This window comes from Akebia trifoliata, chromosome 4 (genome assembly GCF_017979445.1).
Source record: "Akebia trifoliata isolate Shusen 1 chromosome 4, ASM1797944v1, whole genome shotgun sequence".
Lineage (NCBI taxonomy): Eukaryota > Viridiplantae > Streptophyta > Magnoliopsida > Ranunculales > Lardizabalaceae > Akebia > Akebia trifoliata.
In genome coordinates, this window is record NC_141378.1 from 20,402,086 (window position 1) to 20,411,946 (window position 9,861).

At 34.1% G+C, this 9,861-nt stretch overlaps 1 protein-coding gene across 2 annotated transcripts; it reads right to left on the reverse strand.

Annotated features, from left to right (window-relative positions):
* Positions 1-840: 840 nt before the first annotated feature.
* LOC147404401 (uncharacterized) lies at positions 841-9,787 on the reverse strand. Of its 2 annotated transcripts, XM_086440343.1 has the most exons (6): positions 9,543-9,787; positions 8,879-8,992; positions 6,173-6,295; positions 5,014-5,116; positions 4,345-4,586; positions 841-1,305 (listed from the first exon to the last, which is right to left on the reverse strand). In XM_086440343.1, the coding sequence occupies exons 1-6, from the start codon at positions 9,635-9,637 to the stop codon at positions 1,302-1,304; spliced, it is 681 nt and encodes a 226-aa protein (XP_086296469.1). In that variant the 5' UTR covers positions 9,638-9,787; the 3' UTR covers positions 841-1,301. The 2 variants fall into 2 exon arrangements, with proteins under 2 accessions (XP_086296469.1, XP_086296470.1); XM_086440344.1 differs by lacking the exons at positions 841-1,305; positions 8,879-8,992 and having other exon boundaries at positions 4,129-4,586.
* Between the last annotated feature and the right edge of the window lie 74 nt (positions 9,788-9,861).

The following is a 9,861-nucleotide window of genomic DNA, read 5'->3' on the forward strand; positions in this document are numbered from 1 at the left end:
GTTTAAGGTATTTAGCTTTTCCACATTTTGAAATTATAGGGATTTAGGGATTAGGGGAATGTTTAGGATTTAAGGATTAGGTAGTAGGATAGGGTAATTTAATTATGATATTGTGTAAGTATGACCACAATCCCTATGAAAATGGTTAAATGTTAAGGTTTATGAGGTACTGATTAAAGGTTAAGAGAATGGAGAAATAATTAAGGGTTGAGGTTTATAGGTTTCAACAATCAAGAATTCAAGATTTCTTGAAAAATTAAGAAAACAAAGTTTATGGGTTGGGTTCTTGAAAGGATTCGAGGGTTCTTGATGGTTTCTTAATCTCTCACAAATAAGTAAAAGAAGAAGATTAAAGAAAAGAAAAAAAAAATGAAGTTTATCTTGCAATCATCCCAATGATTTCCATGACATCAATTACATTAAATGCACCAACATTCAAAAGAAAACAAAGACTTTTGTAATTTGTTTTATTCCATTCATTCTCTTTAAATAAACCCTATTACAATCTATAAATAAAGAAAATCAACCAAAAGTCCTAATAAAATTGAAATACCTAATTTTCATAACTTTCTCTCTCCTATATTTTAAATCTTAATAAACTTAAATAAACCACATCATAAAATTATCAAAATGCCTCTAAATATTATACTAAGATCATGGGACAATAAAACATGAAAATAAGTCCAAAAAACATAAAAATAAAATCTTAAAACAACTCAAAAATAAAATAAAATAAAGCTCTAATCTAAAATAATCTCGATGATAAATCTAGACCTAATTAAATGAAAACCTAAATAATTACAAATTTTTCGCGGAACCCTTAATTATTGACTTGATTTTTGTTCTGCATTATACTTACTCCCATTTAAATATAGTTAATTTGTATTTATACGGAAAATTAATTTGATATGGCTCCCAATATAGTTGAATGGCGAAAAATGAAGATGATAGATATCTAGTTGAAATGAAAAATGAAAAAAATTCCTCATTGATATCCTCTGTAATTATTAAAGAAAGTGACAAATGCCCTCACCTCTATATCTATAATATCTTATAGATGAAATCCTTTCCATCTTTTAAAACTTCTAATCTCACTGTTATTCCATCCATCCTCTTCTGTTGATGGCTTCAGCACTGCCCCGTCTCCGCTCCTTCCTCCAATCCTTCAACCAATCAGGAGATGACTGGCAATCCAATAATCCTCTGCCCATCTGCAGCAAAACCTTCATATGCCATAACACACTCTCCATCTTCATCTTCTGCATCACTATAAGGTTCTCCTCCTTCAATGAATGAGAACATTACCTGTAGACTCGCACAAGATTTGCAAAGGAAACAAAAAATTAACAATTATAAAACCCTAACAATGAGATGATATTCTAGTAGGATCGTATCAAGAGAGGTGGAGATGGGTACTCGAGTAACTCAAGTAATTGAGGAAGGACTAGAGGGCCCACGCATGAGAGATAGCAAATGATAAATAATAATTATAATAAAACAAAAAAATGCAGCGGGTTTGGAATATTTGGAGTGCTCCTCGGCGAAGATGGTGGGGGACCTTAGATGGTTTCCCCAAGGAAAGATCGCAGGCCCATTTCACGACATTGCTTCAGTGCACCATTCAAATCAATAGAATGTATCTGTATTTCCTGATTTTCGATCCCTACTTAAATTTAGAATCATTGGTAGACATGGTTTTGTAATTTTGACACATCAAAGATTCTGACCTAGTAAACAAATCACACAGATTTTGGCTTAAGAAAAAAAAAATATTCAATGCCCATGATTCTATTCAATTGAGCAATTCTGTACCATTGGTACTCACTTTTCGTAAGGAAAAAGAAAAAGAAATTCATCATACAAGATGCTGTTGAGGCATCAATCTTAAAAATCCACTGCAAGGAAACCATTTATTTTTGTTTTCCCTAGTTATACTATGTACGCCAGTATATAGTAGTAATGTACTGTATCGGTTCCTGATAGATAATTTTATTTTATTAATGATTAATTTATTATTTCTAGATTGGAGAGAAGCATATATTTAGTTTATACCTGCATGAATGACTGTTAATATGGCAATTTGGCTTTTTTGACGAATATAAAATCTTTATTAAAAAGGAGAAAAAGACAAAAGGGGTAAGAGGTAGCCTCCAACACAAAGGAAATAAAAAAGAACAAGAAAGACACAAGAAGGCAACAAACAAGAGCAACCCAAAATCCAAGGCTCACCCGTAGGACCATTACAAGCTGCACAAAGCGTCCCACGTAAACACAAAATCCTCAAAGTGCACTCTGTAAACTCCTTGCTTAACTTGCTCCAGTGATAGATCAAGCCCAGGATTTTCAAAATCACTGTTTGGAATGGCTCTCTTTCCCTTGAAAGACCCTTTTATTCCTGTCCTTCCAAAGACCCCAAGAAATGGCAAACGGAAGAATGCCCCAAAGGTATCTTTTTCAGTTGGAGTAGGCATTTTGAGTCCACCTTGTTAGAACAGAGAAGAAGGAATGAGGAGGAACCCAAACCATGTGAAATAGATGGAGAAAATGCACCCAAACCCCAAAAGAGAAGGGGCATGGATAAGCATGTAATCAACTCACTCCCCATCTCTCATACACAAGCAACAAAAATATGGGATGGTCCACCAACGCCGAATTAGATTATTTAAAGTAAGGATCTTCCCAAGAGAGGCTAGCCAAGTGAAGAAAGCTACCCTTTAGGAAACTAGCGGGTTCCAAATAATGAATTCTGATAAGGAAAGAGTATAAGGAGGCAACAAGGACTTGTAAAAGGAGCAAACAAAAAATATATAATCCTTACCCTTCGCCCATGAATTCTGATAAGGAAAGAGCATAAGGAGGCAACAAGGACTTGTAAAAGGAGCAAACAAAAAATATATAATCCTTACCCTTTGCCCATTCTCTTTTGTCCTCCTTGTTCTCCACGAAATGTTGGGAATTAAGAAGATCCAACAGAGAAGCCACCTTAGTTATTTTCCAATCGTTGAAGTTTCTCCTGAAGCCTAAGTCCCAAGATACATGACTCTCAGTGTGAATCATGCAGTGATGCACCATGCTATGCTTCTTATAGGAAGCAGCGAAAAAAGAGGGAAACTGGGATGCCAGAGAAGAATTGCCACACCACTTATCCTCCCCCAGAACCTAACTTTGTCCCTCTTCCACACCTTGAAACAAATTTCCTTAACGATCTGCTCAGACACCTTCAATATACCCTTCCACACACAACACCCATAATTTGTATGGTAATTTGGCTTACAATTGAATCATTTTGAACTTGAAGGTTATTTAACACAAAAGCTAAACTCTTGTGCTGTGTGTAAACTAATGCAAGCATGAGAACCATATAAGCTTGAGTGAAAGGAGTAAGAACCTACAAAACCATTTCCAACAAAGCAAGTTGGAAATTCAACCGACGCCAATGAATTACAAATGGGATGAAGGGCATGAAAAGAAAAAGGAACCAGGGAAATGGAATTATTTATTGCTTTTTTTTTTTGTTAAGTAGGGAAACGGAATTCCCATTTCCATACATTCGATGGCACTTGGGCTCCTAATGGTGGAATTCATGTTTGAAACTTCAGATCCTTGCAAGAAAATTTATCCATTAGTTTTTCACTCTTTCTTTTTTCTCTTTGTTATTCTATTAAGTCAACATAAAATATTTCACAAACTGACTCAATATCAGTGCTGCTGACTAAGCTAGTAAATTGGTAAACATTTGTACATATAAAAATATACGGCCCCCTTTTGGCAAATCTAAGGTCATTGTTTGCTATTCTTGTTACAAAGTACAGTATCTTACAGTCTCGAAATATAGTCATGCTTCTTGAGTAAAGAGCAAATATAGAGAAATATTATTCTGCTTAAAGAAGACAACTGGTTCCACCAATAGAACAGCATTTTCCTAATTAAAACAACCAGCAAACAAGTGAATTGGAATTTTTTTTTTAATTAAAAAAAAGATAAAAAAATGTACGATTTACTCTAAGTCATCAATAACCCATTTCGAACACACTTGGACATGATACATTACAAGAACAACTATTTTCTTGATGTAAGCTGCACGCAGCAGAACAGAAAGTGAGGATGGGAAAAATCAATAGAAAAATCTAGCTCTTTTGCAACTCTCAAGTGTACTGTATTATGAAATATCCCAAAACAAGACATGAAGCCTATTGATCAGTCACCTTATTAGGCTTTGGGTTCAAGTATCCGATTTTCCATAACCAACAACTATTTGCCAAGACAATAAACGAACAAAAAACAATAAATGACTAACACATTTGAAATGGTCAGAGCCAATATTTGGGAGGGATTACGATTTACCAGCTACTCCCTCTCCATCTATCTTGCATCTCAGCAGCCTTATCCTCTTTCATCTTTTGCACGATTTCACGCATCTTGGGATTGTGGAAACGCTCATAAACATACTTCTTCTCCTCATCTTGTATCTCCTTTATGGCACTCGGGTATGGGTTCGGTGGTGGCTTCTTCCCTTGAAGCCGTGCAATTTGCTTCAGCCTTTTGTATGCTGTCTTCTTTGCTTTCTTCTCTGACCGATATTCCATCTACACCAACATATTGGTAGAAATTGGTATAGGTATGAACATTATATTGCCTTTGAGAAAGAAACTTATGAAAGATAGCTGCTATTGACATCCCAACTTTTACTTATTATACCCCAATTTCTTAAATTATTTATGACACCCCAATTAAAGATTAAAACACTACTCAAATTTCAAACATTAAAAAAGATTTGGCTCAAATTATAATCTCAACATTACAAAACATTGTAACACGTGTTCAAACAATTTCAGTAGTAGTTTACAATTATGATTAGGCTCATATAAAATCCTAAACCCCCCCCCCCCCCCAAGAAAAAAAAAAAAAAAAGAAAAGAAATCTAGCAACAAAAAAAAAACAAGTAACAAGTAAAAGTTAAGGTGCCAATAGCAGCTCTCTTATTAAAACAGCATGGAAAGATGGAATACGTACATCAGCTACTGCCATGGCTTCCTCTTCGCTCACTCCTTGCTCTTTCAGTTCAAGCACTCTCCAACCAAAAACACGGGCTGGAGGGGGATCAAAGCCAGCAAACCTATCAAAATTATACAGTGCAAAGGAAGTTAATGTTTGACTTAGATTTCATGGTTTTAGAGGCTAGGAAGAAGCCCTATGATAAAAGCTCGTCTCAACTTTCTCCATCATGATCATGATAGAAGGTTCTATGCCTCGATAGAATCAAACTAATTGCACAGACAGAAAAAGAATCAACTCTGGATCCAGATTGTGAAATAAAAGAAGAATCAGTGAGTCATCTGAGTCAAGACTGAAGTCAAAAAATGAAATTACCAGTTCCCAAGTCAAGTATGGTTTCTCAACATTGCATTGAACAGAACCCAATGTTATGTGGCATCATTTCAGGCACATAAAATTAGAGAGATTCTAATGCCACACCAACTTTTGCTAACGCCACCCCAATTCATATGTAAATCACCAAAGAATTAGGACACTTGGAGTGCCATATGTAAAAATTCGTGTCACAATAAGCTCTCTAGAATTATTTGCCCTGAAATGGAGATGGTAATGAGGTCCTGATCTATAGAATTAATAATGGGAGGGTATGAATTGATTAGTGCTTCTGAGTACAACCATTTCTATTTTTTTAATATATATATTTTTTTTCTATTTTGAAAAAAAACGAAAAAAATTTAGAAATTTGAACCATGCACCATTAATCTACAGCATTCAATTCAGATTGTAATATCTGAATTGATTAGTGCTGAGTACAACCATTTCTAGAAATGCTGCTTGGAAAAATCAATAGTTGATGTAACACCATCTTATGCAAAATATTTTTTTGAGAAGTAAAATTTCATTAAAATGGAAGACAATCAAGATGATCAACCAAAAGGTACAAAGAGGAAGCCCAGCCAACAAAACAATTATCAGAAGAATGCTACAGACCCTACCCACAAAAACCCTTGAAGTCCTTAAAGAAGACCCCATTAAACTCCCATCTACATTTTGATTGCATCATACATTTTTTTTGCGGAACATGCAAAATATTAATAAGCCTCAAATATAAACTCAAACATATGTAGCACGCAAAATTAAAAATAAAATAAAATCAATAAATATTGTAAAGCAATACCTAATAGCATCTTCGTATTTAGAATCCGGGTGCTTCTGAAAGAACTTCTTTACATAGATATCCTCGGGAAGAATGATCTTCTCGAATTTTCCATCAGTACGCGGAAAAGTCACAGGCGGAGCCCTATATAATGCAATCAAACATAAGCATAAGGAAATTCTCATATTAAATCAAAATAAAAATAATTTTCAGCGATTTTTTTATTTTAAAAGTAAAAAAAATAAAATAAAAAATAAAAAATCAGGTCTTGCAATATCAAACAACTACAATACTTCATAAAGAAAACTAATAAGCCAAACAATGTTTTTAATCTAGAGTACGAACTAGTTGCATTGGTAAAGTTATGCAAACACATTAAACCAAACAAAGAAATGCACATGGTTGTGCTTCTTGGTAAAAAGATTAAGGGCCTGTTCGTTTGGGCTTTTGGAGTTGGCTTTTCCAACTTTGTTTTGCTTTTAAGTCCAAAAAGCTAGACGAAAGATGTTCGTTTGGGCTTCTTTAACTCCGCAAATTTTAAATGAAGCTAAAAAATGGCTCTTTATTGAAGACGCCCCCAGCCCGCTTCTTCAAATGGCTTTTGCGCAAAGCCCATTACCGTAAAACGGTTCAGATGAAATTACCTAGATGCCCTCCATCTCTTGTTGAATTTTCAATGGTTCAAGCTATTGCAGATACTCATTTCGTCCATAAAAATCAAATCCTCACTCTTTCTTCTTCAACCTCTTCTAATGGCAACGCTCCTCTTCTTCTCTCCTTTACCTTCAACAACATTTCTCTACAAAAATCCAAATTTCACACCATTTCTCCTCTCCAATTTCTCCCCAATTTCAATCTCCATCTCTCTCTCCAACAACCCCAATCCTCGTAGGTCCACCTTTCATGTCTCCTCTTCCTCTGTTGGATCCCCCATCACCATCGAAACGAATGGCCTCGATTCTTCCACAAAAGGTAACCCTCTTGACATCTCCAAACTCGGGGTATCGGAAGTGATCGTCTCTCGATGAGGAATTATCCAACTCTTCCTCATTCAGGTCTAGTCTTCTTCAATTTTTCTTCCACTTGGAGTTTTAATTGTTGGTTGTGTGAAATTATAGTGTGTGTTTTGCTACTTTGAATGATTTTATTGGAATTTTGGTAGTTTATTAGTTTGGATCTTAACCTACGAACTCATGAGTTTGTTGATCCAACTATCAAGTTGCTAAACACAGCTCTACAATCATAGGATAGACTTCCATCTTACAGATTTACTTAAATATTTTTGCCTGTCATTTTTATGTAAGAAACAAAAAAATTTCTGAACATAACTAAAATATTATATTACTTGGGGTATAGATGTCGAGTACGTTTCCTAATCTGATTTTGTAACTACAAACCAATTTCATAATGTTTATTAACACCCACAATTTTATCTAATATTAGGAGTCTTACTTCAAAGCAATGTCACATACTTGCAGCTGGATGGCTCTGTTGAACCAGAAAAAGCGTTTCGAAATTGTAAAATCTTTCAATTCAGATCCAAAACATGCATTCGTCATTTTTATAACCTACGAACTAAGTAAAAGTTGGGGTGCCAATAGAACCTCTCTCATTTTTTTATGGCTAGATTGCTATTTTTTGGGTTTAGGATTTTGTATGAGCCTAATCATAATTGTAAACAACTACTGAAATTATTTCAAAGAGTGTTATATGTTTTGTAATGTTGAGATTATAATTTTAGCTAAAATCTTGTAATGTTGTAAGTGTGTTTTAATCTTTAATTGGGGTGTAATAAGCAAAAAATTTGGGGTGCCGATAGCAGCTCTCTAAAGAAAGATTTTATCTTTTCTACGCTAACATTTTGTTTAGTAGATGAAGTTACTGTTTGTAAAGTTCTAATTTTTTGTTGTGTGAAACTATAGACAATGTTCTTTGTTGCTTTTATGGTGTTATCTGAATTTTGATATTTTGTTAGTTTGGGTCTTAAAAGGTTTTATCTTTTCTATACTAATATTTCATCCAGTAAATGAAGTTACAGTTTGTGAAGTTCTAATGGTTGGTTGTGTGAAGCTAAAGACATTGTTCTTTGTTGTTTTGATGATTTTATGGGAATTTTGATAGTATGTTAGTTTGGATCTTAAGATTGTTTGAAGAAATCTCTAATGTGCATTTGTTCATGACCACTTGAAGGGCGAAGTTATAGTTTTTCCCCGTATAATATAAGTTGTTCTATGACCACATGTCGTCCAATCTAATATAGTGGAAGTTACAGTTGGGTTTGGTGATTTAAAATCACATATTTTGTTTCAAAGGGATGATGGGTGTTTCCACATTTGTGGAGGGGTATTTTAAGAAGGTATTTACGTTAGCTTATAAGAAATTAAAAGTAAGTTATAGGTAGTTGTTACAATTTATAAAAAGGAATTTTTCTTGTAAAAGGGTTGTGTATGCAGGTATTTTCTTTATCAAGAAAATTTCATATGTCAATTTTTAAGAGGAGATGCTGCCGAAATTTCAATAAAATTATAAAATTTATAAATTTATTTAAATTAAAAATAATTATTTTTATAATTTTTTAATATAAATTTATTATATTTATATATATATATATATTTAGTGTAATTATATATTTATTAAGGTACTCTGATAATTTTTGGTGCATTATCAACATTAAGGGTATTCTGATTATTTTATCAGAATCCAACAATAAAAAACTGTCAAACGAACATCAATTTCGGGCCTATGTGCTTCTGTAACAAACAAGCTTCTGCTGGATGTGACTTTTCAGGTTCTGGATTTCTACTTCTTCCATAAGCCAATTTCTGAAGTTGGAGCTGACTTCTGTAAATAACAGATCCAAAGCCTTTACGGTTCTTTTAATCCCAATTAACATAAAATGTGGGAAACAACATTCCAACACTTCACATAAAGAACACAATAGAAGTTCTAAACCTGAAGTAAATCAAGAAACCAACCTTGTGTTTGTCTATCTTAATAGAAATAATTCACCATTATTTATGTAATACCAACTCTAATTGAATTACAGTACCTAAAAAAAAAGACTCATCTAGTCAATCTCCACCAAAGCCAAAACGATAGTTCTCAAACTTCACATAAATAAAGAAACCCATTAACCCATTTAGTTTTTAAAAATTAGGGGTCAGTTTAAAAACTTAATCTTTTAACCCCAATCGATCTTCAACAATGAGAGGAAAAAAAAAAAAAAGCATGCCCATTGGTTTTTCTCCATCAGAAAATCACGATTAAAAGTTTAAGATTTAAAAAAAAAAAAAAAAAAAAGATTTTTTTATGGAGTTCAATCTGGTGACTTTCTTCACAAATCCACGAGAGTATATAATCTGAAACAATGAAAATAGGAGAGAAAACTTACTCTTCCATGGCTTTGAGCCATTTGGGCGTGGCTTTGGCGAGGCCCTTAACGAGTTTCCTCGTTTTTGTAAGCAAATCACCTCTCATGAACGACATCTCTCTCTCTCTCGAATCTCTGTTGCAGAGATTTTAACACTCAGCTGTGTAGCCGTCGAGTTCAGTCAGAGAGAGGAACTCGAATCATCAACGCTTGTCCCAAAGATTTGGGATATTTGTCATTTGACCTGACTCGTGTGAGACGAGACAACTCGGACGATTCATCTCGGTATTTGTTGATCCCGAGTTCATAAACCATCACGAGTCACGCGGTCATCGAATCG

Coding starts and splice junctions, on each gene's coding strand:
- LOC147404401 (XM_086440343.1), bottom strand. CDS start 9,637: ATGTCGTTCATGAGAGGTGATTTGCTTACAAAAACGAGGAAACTCGTT. Junction 8,993..9,542: donor TGGCTCAAAGCCATGGAAGA/GTAAGTTTTCTC, acceptor TGTTATTTACAG/AAGTCAGCTCCAACTTCAGA. Junction 4,587..5,013: donor AAGCCATGGCAGTAGCTGAT/GTACGTATTCCA, acceptor ATGTTGGTGTAG/ATGGAATATCGGTCAGAGAA.